Source organism: Trachurus japonicus, chromosome 8 (genome assembly GCF_045865225.1).
Source record: "Trachurus japonicus isolate A0001 chromosome 8, Traja_1.0".
NCBI classification, from domain to species: Eukaryota; Metazoa; Chordata; class Actinopteri; order Carangiformes; family Carangidae; genus Trachurus; species Trachurus japonicus.
In genome coordinates, this window is record NC_140914.1 from 883,403 (window position 1) to 901,982 (window position 18,580).

Consider the following 18,580-nt stretch of genomic DNA (forward strand, 5'->3'; position numbering starts at 1 on the left):
ATCAAACCTCTGAACTTCCCATAATGCAACAGGTTGCTCTGTTTACCTGGTAAACACACTGACACACACACACACTGGAGAGTAACTGTGGGTCAGTGTCGCCCTCTGCTGGAGCTCGTTTCCAGTTTTCATTTTAAAACCATTCAAATATCAATAATCACATGAATATCTGGCTCCATGTGAACTCAGCTACTGTTGGACATTTATTTATGTTAAAGGTGTTCAGAAAAGAAGAATGAATTTGATTCCACTGTGGGTCTTAACATTAGTGTAATAACTCATCTATCAGACGATGGAGCCCAAACTTTGTACAAACTTCAAATTTTTTTCCACACTGGATAATGCAGGCGCACGGATTATACATCACGCTGCTCACGATTCACCAGCCACTGATATTGGACCTGTCATTGTCATGTTCCAAGGATGAGGCCGTGTTGATAGCAAGTAACTTAGTTTAATGTCTCACGTTCTCAACAACATACATGTGGCTCCATGCAGTCTTGCTCTACCCTGTTATCTGGTACGGTAAGCTGACTACTAACCAGTACTGCCGCCTAGCGGTCAAACATGTAATAACATCCAATCATAACAGTCATCCGTCAATCAAACGTCTGAGACACACACACACACACACACACACCGAGCTCGGTCTCGCCCCAAACTCGATAACGACCAATCAAATTTGTTTGTTCGGCAACTCGTGGAAACTCAGCGCAACAAACAGGACAAACGGCCATTTCTGAACACCTTTAAACCGGTATAGACTTGTTGTTGTGTCTGTGAGGCGTCTGATTGGACGGCTGCTTGGAAATTTGGAAGTGAAAACATATTGATTACTAATATTATGTATTAGTATATAGGCCTACACAATAGAACATCTCATTACCACAGATAGGGAGACTGGGGTTGGTTGTCACATTTTAAGATCTTCACTACTTTTCTTCTGGGCTTTTACACAATGGGTTTGTAACAAAGAAATTGAAACCATTAAAAAGTATGAAGGGAAAACTATAGTTTTAATTGTCATTTGGTAGTGAACATGTTACAGGATGGTTGTAAACTCAGTTTTTAGCAAAAAATGTCAGTGACTCAATGCAGTAGTATTGTTCGACCATTATGAATTATTTTCTGTAGTTCTACTGTGATTCTATGATGGTTCTTTTCTATGATTTTCTTGAATGCTGTGATTTCAGAGTTCTGCATTTTTAACAACAAAAATCACGAGTCCCATGTGTCATGTTTATGTTCCGTGTTTTTCATGTCATTTGAATAAAAAATCACTTCATTTTTTTCATGTGACAACCAACCCCATAGCGTGTGTGGTCTGATGTGTCAGATTGTCTTTGATGATTAATAAATAAATGTTGAAATAAGCTGGAGAAATGAGCTGGATACCCATTGAAACCCAAGACTTTAAGCTGCTGCCTTGTAATGTTAGAATGACTACTCCAGGATGTTGTGATGAGGAGATATTCACACAAAACTAATATGTAACAACCAACCCCAGTCTCCCCCAAAGTGAGCAGGAATATCAGTTGTAACCAGCATGAACAATCAGGTGTTACGAACCTTTTGTCTTTTTTTTTTTATTATTGTTTTGCATTATTTATTTATAACTGCTCTTGCACTATTTATTTATTCAATGTTGTCATTTTAACTAGTGTTGTTTTTCATTATTACTTGCTTTTTAATGTTGCCGGAGGTATCATCACGGAGTAAGAACTTCATTGTAGGCTACTGTGTGACGCTGTCTTCAGTATATATGACAATAAAGATTTGAATTGAATTTAGACAGTTCCAGTAAACCTCCAGTAGATGGTAGTGTTCCCCTGGTAGTGTTTTTATTCCCCGTGATGAACCTAGGTCAGGTACATGGATGTAGTAGGCCTATTATTTATATTATCTAATAATAACAGACCCATGGTCAGGTGTTGCGTGTATTGCGTGAAGTCTGCACCTGAGAGCAGACGCCATTTTCCTCTCAGACACGAGGCAGACAGCAGTGCTGTGTCTCAAATCGCACACTTCTCTCAGTGCACTGCTTTACAGTACACTGTAAGGCAGTGCACTGCCTTGTGCAGTGCACAAATTTCGACAGGTTAGTACCGTCTCAAATCAAACACTGCTGCTGCGCACTTACAGGAAATGACTCGACAGCTGCTTCTTCTATTTTCTTAAATTCTGATTGCAACCATAGCAACCGGCCGCTGGAGCCCTATCGCCGACACTTGACAACGCTTTTTGCCGATCAAAACGAGCTATTAAGTTGTGTTTTATTGTGTTAGTGTTGTTGTTGTGCTGTTATTAGTGTTTTTTAAAGACATTTACGCCGGTGTCAGCTCCGTCGCTGCTCAAAGCAACCGCCGCCGTTTGAAAAGTAGTGACGTGTTTCCGCTACGTCACCAAGATGGCGGCCGTTAAGTGTGGAAAGTGTCCATCGATCCACACTCAATGTTCTGGCCGTTTGAGCATTTATGTAGGTTGTTTTTTCTGAACCACTGCCCGAGAAACAGAGAGAAAGAGGCGGTTGAGACGGCGAGCCCAGCCCAGCGGTTCAGAGAGAGAGTTGGAGACGCGGTGTGGCCAGCTGCAGAACCTTCCTCTACGACTCCATCATCTGAATCTCACACTCCGAGAACAGATAAGAACAGATAACACACACACTCAGTGTTTCCTCTAGGATTTTTTTAAGGAGTGGCGCTCAGACCCCCAGACCCCCCCCCCCGCGCACCTGTAAAGCCGGGTTTCCACCGAATCAACATCTCTTTTTTTTTTTCATGACAACTTCATGTCATGATGTATATTTGCTATTCAAACAAACTACCACAGGTCATATTTCTCTTAGTTTGATAACCTGGGCCTTCTTCAGGAGACTTTTGGTTAAGTAACCGCACAGACAGCTCCTACACAGGATCGTTCTGCCGTCTCGTCGTTGTCGGTGTCGCTGCCGTCATCGCCGTTACCCCTCCTCCCACTCGCACCAGCGGACGGCCGCGGAGAGGAGGGGGAGTTTATGCATGTTTATGTTACAGCGCAGTAGAGGATATGTCCTGTTAAACTTACTGTATGCGCTACAATAACATCATCATAAGCCCGACGGACTGACACACACTTTTTAGTTTTTTTTTCTTTTCCACCAGCACTGAGCGCGACGTCCGACACGAGAATCAAACCCGCTAATTAAAAAAAAAAAAAACACCGACCACTGATCTGTCCTGAGTCTGTTGTCATTGTGTCACCTGAGTTCAATGATTCTGCGGAAAAACAGGCTGTGGTCTGTCATCGAGGTGCAGAGGGGGTGCAAAGAGTAGATACTGAGCAAGATAGTTATCTGTAGTTTACCTTAGTAGCTACTCACGAGGTGCAGTGCAGGACTCTGCTGTGAAGGTGGAGGCATGTGGCGGTGGTGGATTAGCGACAATTTAAAAAAAAAAAAAAGAAAGAAAGAAATTTGAAGCAGTGGCGGCTAGGATTTAGCTGTGGCGGTGCGCCACTAATGAATGTAGAGGAAACACTGCACACTCCTCACCTACCCGGGTTGACGTAGTAGTAATTATAGAAATTGGGGACAAAGAAAGTGAATTGACATTGATACACAGAACATACACATTGGATCCTTCTTGAACTGAACTTACCAGAATACTGAGTAGGGCTGTCAATCCTCCCTGGTAACGCTTTAATTTACAAGCCGTTAATTACGTCGTAATGTCAAGAAATTACCAAGAAATAGCCTAATAATTAATTGCATAGTAATGTCAAGAAATAGCCTAGAAATAACAGTCAATTTCATAGTAATGTTGAGAAATATATCCAGGAAATAACTTTTAACTGTGTAGAAATACCCCAGTAATAATGGTCAAATGTGTAGTAATGTTGAGAAAAATAGCCCAGAAATAACAATTAATTGCATGATGGTAATGTCAAGAAATATAGTAAAGAAATGACAGTCTAGTAAAATAGACGTAATAACAAGTTGTAGTAGTAGAATTGCAGTGAATTACTGCTAAGTATTGGGTAATTACAGAGTAAATAGCCTGTCGTTTCCATGATATAGTCAAGTACTTTCAGTGTGATTAACCTGATGTAATTGTAATTTCCACAGTCTTACCTTATGGTTAGCTGCAATATCTGTTTCCCAAAAGCAAATGGTAGATGTGGCAACTGCTGGAAATGTCACCGTAGTTAACCCATAATTACCTTTCTGCTGCCTGCAAAGTGTAGTGGGCTTTGTTCCTTAGAAACGTATGGGTAGTTTCAACATAACTAACACGGTAATAAGATCTTCCACTGTAATAGTCTTGCCCAGTAACCCATTTGGATCAAATGTGTAAATATTTTCCAACAAAGATAAGCTACGTACCATGAAATGTCACAACATGAACTCTTTTTAGGAACATAGAAGCCATTTCCAAATGATGGAGGAGATAATTACCTTCACATTTTATATCAAGTGTACAATATTCCTGCTATAACCTATCCACCTTTTTCTGAACTTCATAGAAGAAAGGCAAAGTAGATGAGAGTACATGAATGGGATGTTGTCCTGTTAATTCTCAAAACTCATATTCACATGTTCCCATGAAGAAAATACAATGAAGCTGTTTTCAGTTGTTTTTAATAATTTCCCTGCTTATGTCAGCGTATTGGAACATTCCCAGTAGAGTTATTCCGTTTCCGTTACCAGTGTTGGAAATGCCTCCGATACCACCGTAAATGTTGGCATCGGTATCAGCAGTAGGCTACTGGACCCCAGGTGTATCCGGGACGGTCTGCAGGCCCCGACTACTGCGTTGTGTTCTGTTCATTCCTGTATGATGGCCACATAAAACAAAAAGGATGTGAATTAAATGGTCATCTTCTCCATAAAAGTCCTCTCTCAGTCAGGAACAGCGCAGACTGACAAATGCAGCACTATTTCTCCCAAAAAACTATCACATCTCTTCACATATATGCATATATATAGGTGATAGTTTGTATGTGTATATATATAGGTATATTTTATTCTTTTATATTATTGCTACATCTGTCTACATTAGCTAAGTACTTTTTTTCAGAATGTTTGGAGGAAATTCATATGTCAGCTAGATGAATTTCCTTTGGGATTAATAAAGTATCTATCTATGTATCTATGTATCTATGTATCTATGTATCTATCTATCTATCTATCTATCTATCTATCTATCTATCTATCTATCTATCTATCTATCTATCTATCTTCACATGGTAAAACACAAGTAAACATCTCTAACATAACAATGGAGGCTGAGCAACCACACACATACCTGTATGATGGCGACATAAAACAACATGGATGTGAATGAAATGGTCATCTTCTCCATAAAAGTCCTACCACACAAAAAATAAAATTCATTTAGCATGTAGGCTACATAGAGGACGCACTGGTACATCACACACACACATGCACGCACACACACACACTCACGCACACACACACACATGCACACACACTCACGCACACATACAGGGAGAAATCGCGGCAAAATAACTTTGTCTCTCTTGCTCAAAACAGCTCTTAAAACACACTACACGACAGAAAACACCATTCCAAACAGTTTTAGATGAACATTTGTTCATTAAATTGAATGAAAGTTTTTACAAAAGTTTGTAAAAACTAAAGAAATACAAAAATAAAACCACAAAAATGTGAATTATACAGTATTAACAATAACAATACTCCATATTTTAAGTAAAAAGAAACCAAAACACATCATCTGATGGATTTTGGTGAAATTAATAACGATAAAATAAACACCAAAATGTGTAGTTTCCTTTTTCTGTTTATCTGTGGGTACAACATCATTTTAATTATTATTATCATAATTATTATTTTATTCTAGCTGCATGTTACAGTATAACCCACAGATAAACAGATACACGTGGTGTTGGATCGGTGCCTGTGTAACAGATAGAAAAAGGAAACAACACATTTTATTGTTATTAATTCCACCAAAATCCATCAGATGATGTGTCTTAAGTTCTTTTTACTTTAAATATGGATTATTGTTAATATAATTAAATTTTAAAGTTTACCAAACATGATCCTGGTGAAGCTGAATCATCCTGCTGACGTCTGACTCATCATGTAAAACCCAGTTTCTCACCATCATGGTGCTCATGTCCCTTCACTGGATCCTCTCCTGTCGTGGACTTTTCACTACAGCAACATGGACGGATGAAGAGACAATGGGCCCCTGAGCACAGACAGGTGAAATGTGCTTCAACTCACCTGAGACGGTGAGGGACAGTCGACGGCTCTCAGAGGAGAAGTGATGAGAGAAAACGTAGAGGTGATAAACACAGCTGTAGCTTCCTTGGTGGGCGGGCTCTGCAGCAGGAAACAGGAAGGAGGCGGAGTGATTGACAGCTGGCTGGGTGTAGTTGTCTGTTGTGTTGGAGGAGGTGAAGGTGAGCTGGAAGGAGCCTCCTGGGTACTGTGGCTGGATGGAGCAGCTGATGCTGAAGTTGGAGCCCATCAACACTCCTGAATAACCCTGCTGCTGGGCCTGGGAGACCCCGTACATGGAGGACACAGAGATGATTGGCTGGACCAGCAGGTCTGTAAACAGAGAGATGATTGGCTGAATGTTAACAGTCAGACATAGAGCTTTCTTCATTATTTATGTTTATTAGTGCTTTATAGTAGTTTTAGATCAGCTGAACTGCATCAAAGTATGAAAGTTGATTTGTTGAAAATGTTTTCCTACATCTCCAAACTGTCTAAGTCAGGGGTCTCAAACTCAAATGAGCTGGGGGCCACTGCTGGCACTGTCATCTCAGTGAGGGGCCACTAAAGTTTTCAAGACGAGTATAAAAAAAAATCACAAATATTTCTGAAAACGGGGTTTATTTTCAAATATTGTATGATAATTAGGGCTGTCAAACAATTAAAAAATGTAATCCTTTAATTTCCTGAGTTAATCACATAGTATTTTTCTTTTTTGCTTGAAATACCAGCAAGATGAATGGAAAGCATAAGAAACATCCAGATCTGGACGTTTCTTATGCTTTCCATGCTTTCCATGCTTTCCAAATACCATTTTCATGGTAGTATTTAAAAACTAGAAAATTTCCTCTCGGGAAATTTTGAAAGGCCCACGGGGCTACTGCCGGTTTTGCCATCTCTGTCAACATGGGAATCAAACCCACGATCTTAAGGTCAAGACAGAGCTGATCAGACAGACACATGATCATCTTTCTATAAGCACTGATATGGAGGAGCTGTAACCACATTAGGTTAAGTGTGTGTGTGTGTGTGTGTCTGTAATCACATGAAGCTGGCTCTAGAGTCTGTGTGTGTGTGTGTGTGTGTGTGTGTGTGTGTGTGTGTGTGTGTGTGTGTGTGTGTTTGTGTGTGTGTGTGTGACTGTAATCACATGAAGCTGGCTCTAGAGTCTGTGTGTATGTGTGTGTGACTGACTTGACACATAGTTAGTTAGTAGCTGCATCCTGTGTCAGTCTGATTTAGCTGTGTCTGTGTTTATAAACATTTAAACGAGCGCCAGGTGGATTGTTTATGAAGTTAACGAGCTCTGGCCTGAGGATCAAAGAGGTTACCACGGCGATAGGGCCCCCCGCAGGCTGAGACAGACAGAAACGTGGAGAAATAGAGCCATTTTCTGCCTCTGCACCAGTCTCACATTTAGGCTTAGGGTGAGAAAACGGTAACTCCTATCAGAACAAAACACAGATCAACGTTGCTCTAAGGACTTCCTGAAAATTTCGGTACGATTTGGTGTTTCTACAGTAAATATTTTGGCGACGCTGGCAGTTTTAAAACATCAGGCCGTTCTGCTTCCCTCAGAAAATATTTGTATTGGACTCAATGAGGAGCAGAGACAGACGTGGCCGCACTCAGAGGCTGATTCTGTCAATTCTGTAAGTCTCTCTGATATTTTGAGCACATGACATGAGAGATAACAAGTTTGTCTTACAAATTCTGAAAAAATTATGTCTGTAGAGTGTAAATTGTGGCCGTGCTGACAGTTTATCCAGAAAAAATACAGAATGTTTCTTCACTCTCTCCCACTCTAACCGATGATGTCACGCACTCTGACACGAACATTCCGTGCAATACACAACCATTATAATCTCATAATTTCTCCAAAAATGATCATGGTCATTGATCAGGGATTGATCAAAAACTATATGACCTATCAAAACGTGGAGTAATATGACAATACACAAGACTTGTGTCTACAGTTTAAAGTTTAAATGGAGTCTCTAGGTGAAAGTATGCCTGAGCAGTAGACGTAGACGTTTTTTTTTTGCGTAGTTTTTCGCGACTTATGTCGCGAAAAATTCGTACACAGTTGAGAAAAGTAATAGCACCCCGATCCCGATCGAACCGCACATTTTGAAATATAATTTAGCGAATCGAAAATCGTCCGGAAGATGAAAAATAATAATATTATGGAAGAAAAAATCCACACAATAACAGTAGTGCCCGGTGCGATTGCCCGTGGCCCTAAAAATCAGCTGTCAGAGAAGAGAGCAGCCTCGTTTGGTGACAAGAAGAACAAGTTCTCTAGTGTAGGAACATGAGGAGAAAAAACATATGCAGGTTTTCTGTAACATCATAAGACGTTTTTAACGTTATTAATCTAAACAGAGCGCGAGAGAGGAACACACACACCTATACACATACACATGTGGCAGTGTAACGCGTTATTAGTAACGCCGTTACTTTTTTCAGTAACTAATAACGTAACGCGTTGTTTTTTTAAATCAGTAACTCCGTTTCTGTTACCAAACGCTGCGTTACTCCGTTCCTTTCCGTTCCTTCTGGTGAAGTTTTACAGCTGCACACACGTCCCATAACATCCTAGCGATCAATAAAGTTTCATTGAATTGAAAGAAAGACAGAGCACAATGTGACACTGTGAAAAACAAAGCACTTTGCGGCCGCCTTCTAGTGTCCCACACGTAATCAAACACACTCCCATGAAGAGGACTGGACAGGTCAGGTCAGGGCATGACGGCGAGCTAAGGTAACGTAGCTAACGCAGCATCACAGACCGAAGCTGTGTGTCAGTTCAGGCTGCAGCCCCTGAACTGGGACACAGCTCCAGAGTCACAGCGAGACACAAGCAGCCACTCCACCGAGCAGCAGCGGTTGGAGTCCAATTATGACGCCTGAAACGCTAAACACAGAGCGATCGCTCTGGGTAAACACAGATGATCGATTGAAAAAAATTACTGCTGGAGTGAATTTATTTCCGTCATTGAAAACAGGCTCTGAATGTAACTCAGTCAAAGTGACGTATCCTCAAGATTTGTTTGCAGTTCTGTTAGGTCAAAGCTGCTGTAGGCTACATGCTGACATCATGCAGCATGATGATGATGATGATGGTAAAATTTTACAGATAAAAATACGTTTTTTTATCAGCATCAGTAGCTACAGAACTGAAATGACAGTTAGAGGGGAATTCAATCAACCTTTATTTAATGGGAGCATTGGAAAAAAAACGTTTAAAAGTAACGAAAAAGTTACTTTTTCAGTAACGCATTACTTTTTGGTTTAAGTAACTGAGTTACTTTTTAATGAAGTAACTAGTCACTGTAACTAGTTACTATTTTTCAGTAACTAGCACAACACTGCACATAGGCTACACACACACACAGCTGAGGGGAAGAAGCGCTTGTCGACCGGCGCGGAGAAATAAGCGTCTGTGAACAGGAAGGCCGCGGCTCGCATGCGATTTTCATGGTGCTTCGGCGGCCGGTGTGAACCCGGCGCAACGATGTGATGTGGAAGTGACGAACACGTCCGGATAAGTTCCTCGGTGCTAGTGCTACTGCCAAGTAGCCTACGAGTCATTCAATGGGCCAAATTTAAAATGCTTGCGCGTTGAATTGCCACTCAGAATCTCAGAATTAATTGCGTTAATTTTTATAACACATTATGTATCAAAGACTCTTATTCTGAAGCAGCATGCTCTTGTTGTGAAGGAGCGCCTCAGGAAATGACGCAGTCACCACCAGTGAAGAAGTGAGAGCACACAGGAAAAAGTCGAGCTGACAGAGTTTTTTTCTCCTTTTCCTTTCCCACCTGCGCTCACTGTGGACTTAATAGTATTTTTTGCCTGAAACACGGTCGTTTTTTGTTTGAAGAGGGTTATTGTGCCACTCCAAATGTTTAAGTGAATGAACAAAGTGAGTATCGTTTCATACTGTGTTTACTAGCACACTTAGCTAAATATCATGTGCTTTCTGCCGCCGGACGGTAATGGAGGTCCGTGGTGTTTACATTGTTCATGAATATACTGTGAACGCTGGTAGCCGAGTGTTGTGTGTGTGTCCAGCAAGCTAGCTGTCGGAACGCAACGTTGTTTGGGTCGTTAATTTATCAGCTGTAGGCCGGCATGTGCGCCGAGTGTTGTCTTTTGTTTATACCCTGCTTCGCCAGGAGAGGGAGCTATTGACCACTAGTTAACCCATACCTGTGCTCCTGTGGATTTAAATGCATTACTGTTGCATATAAAGAAAAGACACTTATATTTTCTGATTGTGTAAACATTTATTATTCCTTTTATTATTTGAATACATTTATTATAATGGTTATGTGGTTTGTTACTATTTTGCAGAACTATACAACAACATTGAGAGCACAATAAATGCCACCATCAGCGAACCTGATTCAGGCCTCATTACTGTGTCCTGACCGGCACCTCATCTTGACCACTGTAACAACCTTAAAAGAGCTAGCCCTACACCTTACCTCTGAAACACATTCATTTGCAGTGTAATTCATTAATCTAATTAACGCGTTAAACTGACAGACCTAGTTACTGAACATTTCTGTCTCCACAACAAAGGAAGGAAGACACTGAACCTGACTGTCACTGATGATGTCACTGATGGACTCACCTGAACAGGTGAGCTCCACGGTGTAGGGAGAGGAAAGTGATGATGATGATGAACACTCCTTCAGGGTAGATCCAGACAGAACACAGTCAGTGTCGATCCCCCACACAGACCTCCACGAGGACTCATCTCTTCTTCTTGTTGAAACAGCAGAGCCACAGTCCAGATCTCTACAGACTGCAGATGCTTCCTTCAGGTTCCAGTAGCTGTTGATGTTTGCCACTGGTCTCCACTCTCCTAGTTTCAGCTGCAGTTCACCTGCACAGCGACTGGCTCCTCCCACCAACCTGACAGGCTCTGAACACAGAGAAGAGAGTGAAGAGTAAAAGAAGTGAGTTTGATTCAAACAGAAATGAACAAATCCAACCTGTAGCTCCACTTGTACCTGAGCAGGTGAGTCCAACAGCTTTGCCAGGTGAGCAGCTGGTTCTAGTTGAGCCTGAGCTTCTACAGTCCAGGAGAGCTGACTCGTTGCCTCCACACTGGAACTCTTTGGTCCACATTGGAGCCTCCACTGCTCCATAGAGCGCCCCCTGGAGGACTGAAGGAGCCCCATAGCCAAGCTCCCTACAGACCACCTCTGCATCCTGCTGGTCAAAGTCATCTTCACACACTGAGGACCACCACTGGTCAGACTGGTTGGACTTGACCTCCAGTCTGCCTGAACACAGACTGGTCCCATTCACCAGCCTGACAGAGTCTGCAGAGAGAGACACAACATTTAAACTTTGACCCTGACCTTTATTTACTGTCATATCAACTTTAAACTCATCAGCATGTGTCCAGAAATGAGTTCCTTCTCTGTCCCCAACTCAACCATTAAAGAAACTCAAAGTCCAGCTCTTGAGTCAAAGACTCAAGTCAACCAACCAACGGTCTGGACTTCAACATAATGATAATAATAATAATGGATTACAAAACAACGTTTTTTTTAATTGATAACTATTTGTGACTCGGATTTATTGATTGAATTTGGTTTGAAGCTATTTTTTATTTGGTTTGTTCTTAGTAATAAATGTTGTCAAATTGAATGGCATATCATTATACAGTCATTTTTTAACTGTTGACGTTAAGGGCCTCCAAATAACATTTTGCTTAGGGCCCCAATTTGGCCAGCAGCTGCCCTGGTCTCTGATGTCTTTACAGCAGAAATAAACCAGAGAGAAATCTGTCAAACTCTGAAGAATGAGATCTGTCAGAGATGATGAGCTCAAAGAGACTGAAGGGTTAAAACAGTTGATGTTAAAGAAAATAATGAAGCAGAGGAATGAGAGGAAGACGACTCACTACAGTGAAGGCTTCCTATAGGACATAGAGCTTTCTTCATTATTTACCATACATGAGGTCTGTTCCTCTCCAGCACTGACCAGGGGGCTGCCTACACCTGTACATGCAGGAAGCCCATGGGGGGGGGCTGCTTTATAGTACTTTTAGATCAGCTGAACTGCATCAAAGTATGAAAGTTGATTTGTTGAAAATGTTTTCCTACATCTCCAAACTGTCTAAATGTAAGTGGAAAGTGGAAGTTGACTTCTTGACTAAAGTCGATGATGTAACATGTTGAGATATTAAATGTCTTGTTTTCAGACCTTCACTCACTTAGATACAAAAAGAACAAGTTACTGAACATTTCTGTCTCCATTTGAACCTGACTGTCACTGATGATGTCACTGATGGACTCACCTGAACAGGTGATCTCCACGGTGGAGGAAGAGGAAACTGATAATGAACACTCCCTCAGGGTAAATCCAGACTGAACACAGTAAGTGTTGATCCCCCACACAGACCTCCTTGAGGACTCCTCTCTTCCTCTTGTTGAAACAGCAGAACCACAGTCCAGATCTCTACAGATTACAGATGCTGCCTTCAGGTTCCAGGTGTAGCTGTCCACTGGTCTCCACTCTACTAGTTTCAGCTGCAGGTCACCTGCACAGCGACTGGCTCCTCCCACCAACCTGACAGGCTCTGAACACAGAGAAGAGAGTGAAGAGTAAAAGAAGTGAGTTTGATTCAAACAGAAATGAACAAATCCAACCTGTAGCTCCACTTGTACCTGAGCAGGTGAAGATTAATTACTTTGGCTCCATCTTGTGGTAACATGAAGAATGACACTGATATATAACAATGACAACAAGAGAGTTGCTATTACAATGTACATTTAAAGCAGAAGTAAGTGATATATTTGTGTTAATATGAGTCTTAAATAGTTATATCTTCCGACAGCAATCACTTACATAGAGTGTTTGGACTGAAACACGGGTCTCTCAGTCCCTCTGCTCTGCTCTGAGCCGAAGAGAAAACATTTATCGTATCCTACAGTTTTTATCCAATGAGGAGAGAGAACGGCATGCAGGGCTGTGTGTGCAGCCAAGGAACGCCGTGAATGTGGCAACGTGGGGACGAGGACTGTTATGGTGCGTTCAAGGAAACTCGTATTTTTCCGACCGTGAAGTGGTACCAGTTCGATCTGGTACGAGTTCACGGGTCAGAAGTTACGAGTGGCCGTTATAGTGACTTTCACCGGTAAAACAGGTCGGAAAAACACGAGTGGGTTGCCTGAAACGCTACAAAGTCGTAAGTTGTGACTTGAAGCTGTAATTTACGATTTCAAAAGCCTGCCTGGAACGCAGCATTAGCGAAAACGACCGGACCACTTACTTCTGCTTTAAGTCACAACCTCTGACAGCAAGGAGCAAAGGAGCAGCCTTCATCTCACTGAGCTGATTGGGAAACATGATCTTATCTGTGGCTTCACTAAATGACTAAGTCAAACACCAGGATGGCAGCAGCTGTCAAAGCAGATTTCAAACTGATGTCAAGACAGAAAAATTAAAGTACACATATGGTATTAAATTTCAAAGGAGGTTAAATCGAAAGCAACTGGACTTAGTTATTTGTCTAGGAAGACGTTTCACCTCTCATCCAAGAGGCTTCATCAGTTCATGTACGCATCTGACCAGGCTGGGACTGGTCCAACTATCTGGTGTGGAGACTCACTATTTAACCTCTTGTGTGGGCGTTCACAAGGGTGATGATGTCACTGGTTCCCTTTAGTGCTCCAAGTGCCAACGACAGTCGTTTAAATGACTGCCTTTGATGGAAAGTTGGTTTCGACTTCGTTAGTGCCCTATTGTGTTATAACGACAGTCGTTGGAGTCACTTGCCACTTGTGAACAGTGGTTGTTCTTTGAGGCTAGATTGTTGAATCTCCTGGGAAGGGATGAAAGGGCAGCATTGTAAATTGGAGATAGGTGGTGTCTCAGGCCACCTCCCCTGTTGAGGGATGGTTTCTCTACTTTTACAAAAATGGCTTCTTTGACTCCTCTTTCAAACCATCTGTCCTCTCTGTCTAGGATTTGGACATTGCTGTCCTCAAAGGAGTGGGCTTTCTCCTTGAGATGTAGATGGACAGCAGAGTCCAGTCCTGAGGAGTTTGCTCTCCTGTGTTGGGCCATGCGTTTATGCAGTGGTTGTTTTGTTTCTCCAATGTAGAGGTCTTTGCATTCCTCGTTGCACTGGACTGCATACACCAGATTGCTTTTGTGGGTGTGTGGTGTTCTGTCCTTGGGATGTACCAGTCTCTGCCTGAGTGTGTTGCTGGGTTTGAAATACACAGGGATACGGTGTTTGTTAAAGATCCTCCTGAGTTTTTCTGATACTCCAGACACATATGGAATGACTATATTGTTTCTCTTGTTTTGTCTTTCTTTCTCAACCACTTGGCTGGTTTTCTTTCTGGAAGCAGCTGCAGTTTTCACAAAGGTCCAGTTAGGGTAACCACAAGTTGTGAGGGCGCCTCTCAGGTGCTTGTGTTCTGCCCCTTGGGCCTGTGAGCTGGTGGGCACGTTATCAGCTCTGTGTTGCAAAGTTCTGATAACACCAAGCTTATGTTCCAGAGGGTGGTGAGAGTCGAAAAGTAGATATTGGTCTGTATGTGTGGGTTTTCTGTATACCCCAATGTGGAGGCTCCTGTCCTTTTTCATATGGACGTCACAATCTAAGAAAGGCAGACTATTGTCCTTGACATCCTCTCTGGTGAACTTGATGTTTTTGTCCACTGAGTTAATGTGTTCGGTAAAAGCTTGCACCTCTTTGGTTTTGATTTTAACCCATGTGTCGTCCACATACCTGAACCAGTGGCTCGGTGTTGTTCCTTCAAAGGAGTTTAAAGCCTTGTTCTCTACCTCCTCCATGTACAGATTTGCCACAATAGGGGATACTGGTGAACCCATGGCACAGCCGTGTTTTTGTCTGTAAAATTTGCCGTTGAACTGGAAGTATGTGGTGTTCAGGCACAAATCCAGAAGCTGGCAAATATGTTCAGGTTTGAGTTTAGTTCGGTTTTGCAGAGAGTTGTCTTGTGTGAGTCGTTCTCTTACTGTGGCCGAAGCCTCCATAGTTGGAATACAGGTAAAAAGAGAAGTCACATCATAGGATACCATAGTGTCATCTGGTTCCATTTGTATGTCCCGGACTTTACCCACAAAGTCTATAGAGTTTTGGATGTGGTGTGGGGTGTTTCCCACCAAAGGAGCCAAGATATTAGCTATGTGTTTGGCTATGTTGTAGGTGACCGAGTTTATGCTGCTGACAATGGGCCTGAGCGGGGACCCTTCTTTATGGATTTTGGGGAGTCCATATAGGCATGGGATTGAATCCTGGGGATAAAGCCGGTAGTATTGTGTTTTGTCAATGACCCCTTCTTTTTGTAATTGTTGTAGACATTCTATCACCTTCTTTTTATAACCACTGGTCGGGTCTCGTTTCAGAGTTTCATAAGTGTTAGAGTCGCTGAGTAATGTAGATATCTTAGCCTGGTAGTCAGTTGTATTGAGCACAACTGTGCATCTACCCTTGTCTGCTGGGAGGATTGTAATGTTTTGGTCTTTGCTCAAAGCCGTCACTGCTCTCCTCTCCTCAAAGGTGAGGTTAGAGGGGGGGACCTTAGCCTCGGCCACCGCTGCTGACACTTTTAACCTTAGCTGATCCGCCTCAGTTCCGGTTAAGTTGTTTTTCCTTATAGCAGATTCTGTAGCTGTAATCAAATCCACTAAAGGTCACATATGGTATTACTGTAAAGGAGTTCAGTCTGATACTAGCGCTGCTGAGGTATTTAACTCCAGAACAACCTGGTTGACACGCTTCTCCTTGACCGATGCTCTTATACCGAATGGTAATTACCTCATGGTCCCCAAAGTCAACAAAAAATCAGCAGGTGGAAGAGCATTTTCCCACCGTGCCCCACTCCTCTGGAACCGGCTCCCGCAATCAGTCAGAGATGCAGATTCCATTACCACTTTCAAATCCAGACTAAAGACCCATCTATTTTCTCAAACATACGGTATAGCCTGATAGCACGTTTTATTTCTGTTCTGTTGTTTGTTTTGTTTTTGTTTCATTTTTGTTCTTTGTTTCGTGTCGTCACTGTTTCTGTTGTTGTTTCTGTTGTTGTTGTTGTTGTTGTTGCTGCTCTGTCATGTTGGCCTAATTAGGGCCACGGGCAATCGCACCGGGCACTGGTCGCAACAGCTATGAAATAGCTGCAGGGACCAGTGCCCGGTGCAAAGCCCGGGCACTACTGTTATTGTGTGGATTTTTTCTTCCAGCATTCACACTATTGTTATTCAAATCTTTATTCAAATCTTTATTCAAATCTTTATTCTCTTTTTTTATTAGTGTGACTATTGTTCTTCTGTTTGGCCATTTTCTTCCGCCTTTTTACGGTCTTCTTCTAGTCCTTCATACTTTGTGCTATTTCAATAATTAGTGTGACTGCTGAAGCAGTCACACTATTGTTCTTCTGTTTGGCCATTTTCTTCCGCCTTTTTACGGTCTTCTTCTAGTCCTTCATACTTTGTGCTATTTCAACAATTCATATATCAAAACGTGCAGCTTTTTTTGAACTTTATCGGCATTACTTTTCTCTTTTTAACTATTTATACTTTTTAAAATATTTAACTTTTTCACAAAAAATCTCACATTCATCAAAGTCTCAACCTCTCCTCTTCACAACTCCACTGTAGTGTAGGGGTTAGGGTGGATGTTTGCCAACCCTAAGGTCACGGGTTCGAATCCAAGGGAAGAACTCTTGTTATGTTATGTTGAATTCTGCTCTCCTCCCCCGCCTTCAATTGGTTACAGGTGTTTGTTATCTCCTTGATTACTCATACCAGTTTGCAGCACATCATCACATTACAATGAATGACAACAGTTGTGAAAGCAGTGTGCTCTCTGTAGCCGAGTGGCAGAGTAAAGGTTTAATGATCATATGGTCATGGGTTCGATTCCTGCCTCAGTCTTTTCACTTCATTGCTTGACTTTTGATTCCAATTATTCAGCTGTCATTGGACAGTCTTTGATTCCTCATAGTATAAAGCTCATTGTAACTCAGGTTCTCTGTGGCCATATGGTTAGTGCTCAGCCTGAAATTCACAGACATTTTCATTCTAAGTCATTCAAGCTTGACTCTCAAGCTTTCTTGATGTTGACAGTGTGCAGATCATTAACAGACAACAGTCTCTGCAACTGTGTGTGCACTGTGGCCTAGAGGCAGAGTGGAAGTCTACTGACCATGAGGATGTGGGTTCGATTCTGACCTTGGTCAAACATTTGTATGGTGATCACAGCTTGCACTATTTGCTAATTCTGCAACAGCGTTCAGTTGCTGTCAGCAGTCACACCATTTCCATTCTTGGAAATGCTTTTTCTAGTTCATATATCAAAACGTGCAGCTTTTTTTGAACTTTATCGGCATTACTTTTCTCTTTTTAACTATTTATACTTTTTCAAATATTTAACTTTTTCTGATTTTTTTCAGCTTTATAATGTGTGTGTATTGCGTCTAACGAGCAGAGCTAGAGTGGTGCCAGAGTGGAGAGAGGCAAAAAAACATTCTAGAGTTTTTCTGGCTAAACTGTCAGCACGGCCACAAATTAAACTCTAGACAAATTATTTTCTCCAGTTTTGTAGCCACACTTGTCTTCTGGCTAAAATTCTGGTCAAAAATGCAAAGAGACTTAGATAATAATTTAAAATATTTTTTAAATGCAGCCAGGGAGCTCTCTGCTCTCATTCAACCCAGTGCTGAGAGTTCTCCACAACTCTGTCTGTAGTCCAGTTGGTAGGGTGGCCGCTTGCCAACCCCAAGGTCACTAGTTCGAATCCATGCTGAGCAATCTTGTTACGTGATGTTGAATTCTGCTCCCCTCCCCCACCCTCAATTGGTTACAGGTGTTCGTTAAGAGACGCATTAATTGCTTCTGCCACCGTTTGCAGCACATCGTCACATTACAATGGCAACATGCTTATGTCTGTGCTCTCTGTGGCGAAGTGGCAGAGTAAAGGTTTATTGATCATGAGGTCATGGGTTCAATTCCCTACTTTTTTTTTTAAGCAGAAGCCAGTGATCTTCTTATCAAAGGTTTTCTTTACCCCTCACATACTGTCTCTGTCTGTAGCCTAGTGGTTAGCTTGCTGGTCTGGAGACCTGAAGGTTGCTGGTTCAAATCTTGCCTCAACAACAATTATAGTGAATTATTTTCCCAGTCGTCCTCTGTTGTCTTCTGATAACTTGCTTCATGTTGAAACTGCTACTCTCAGCCTGAAATTCACAGAAATTTTCATTCTAAGTCATTCAAGCTTGACTCTCAAGCTTTCTTGGTGTTGACACAGTGTGTTTCCAACAGGTGCAGCTTTG

The 18,580-nt window shown here is 41.9% G+C and overlaps 2 protein-coding genes across 2 annotated transcripts in view; both read right to left on the reverse strand.

Annotated features, from left to right (window-relative positions):
* Positions 1-4,598: 4,598 nt before the first annotated feature.
* LOC146982248 (uncharacterized) overlaps positions 4,599-18,580 on the reverse strand; it is a 191,345-nt gene continuing 177,363 nt past the window's right edge. The window contains exons 3-4 of the mRNA XM_085783274.1: positions 6,248-6,577; positions 4,599-4,807 (exon numbers count right to left, since the gene is read on the reverse strand). Coding sequence (XP_085639400.1) covers positions 4,740-4,807; positions 6,248-6,577 — 398 coding nt within the window. The 3' untranslated portion in view covers positions 4,599-4,739. The remainder of the gene's footprint in view (positions 4,808-6,247; positions 6,578-18,580) is intronic.
* On the reverse strand, positions 10,498-15,281 carry LOC146982249 (scavenger receptor cysteine-rich type 1 protein M130-like). Its single transcript, XM_085785483.1, has 4 exons — positions 15,264-15,281; positions 12,568-12,937; positions 11,270-11,584; positions 10,498-11,181 (listed from the first exon to the last, which is right to left on the reverse strand). The coding sequence occupies exons 1-4, from the start codon at positions 15,279-15,281 to the stop codon at positions 10,802-10,804; spliced, it is 1,083 nt and encodes a 360-aa protein (XP_085641609.1). The 3' UTR covers positions 10,498-10,801.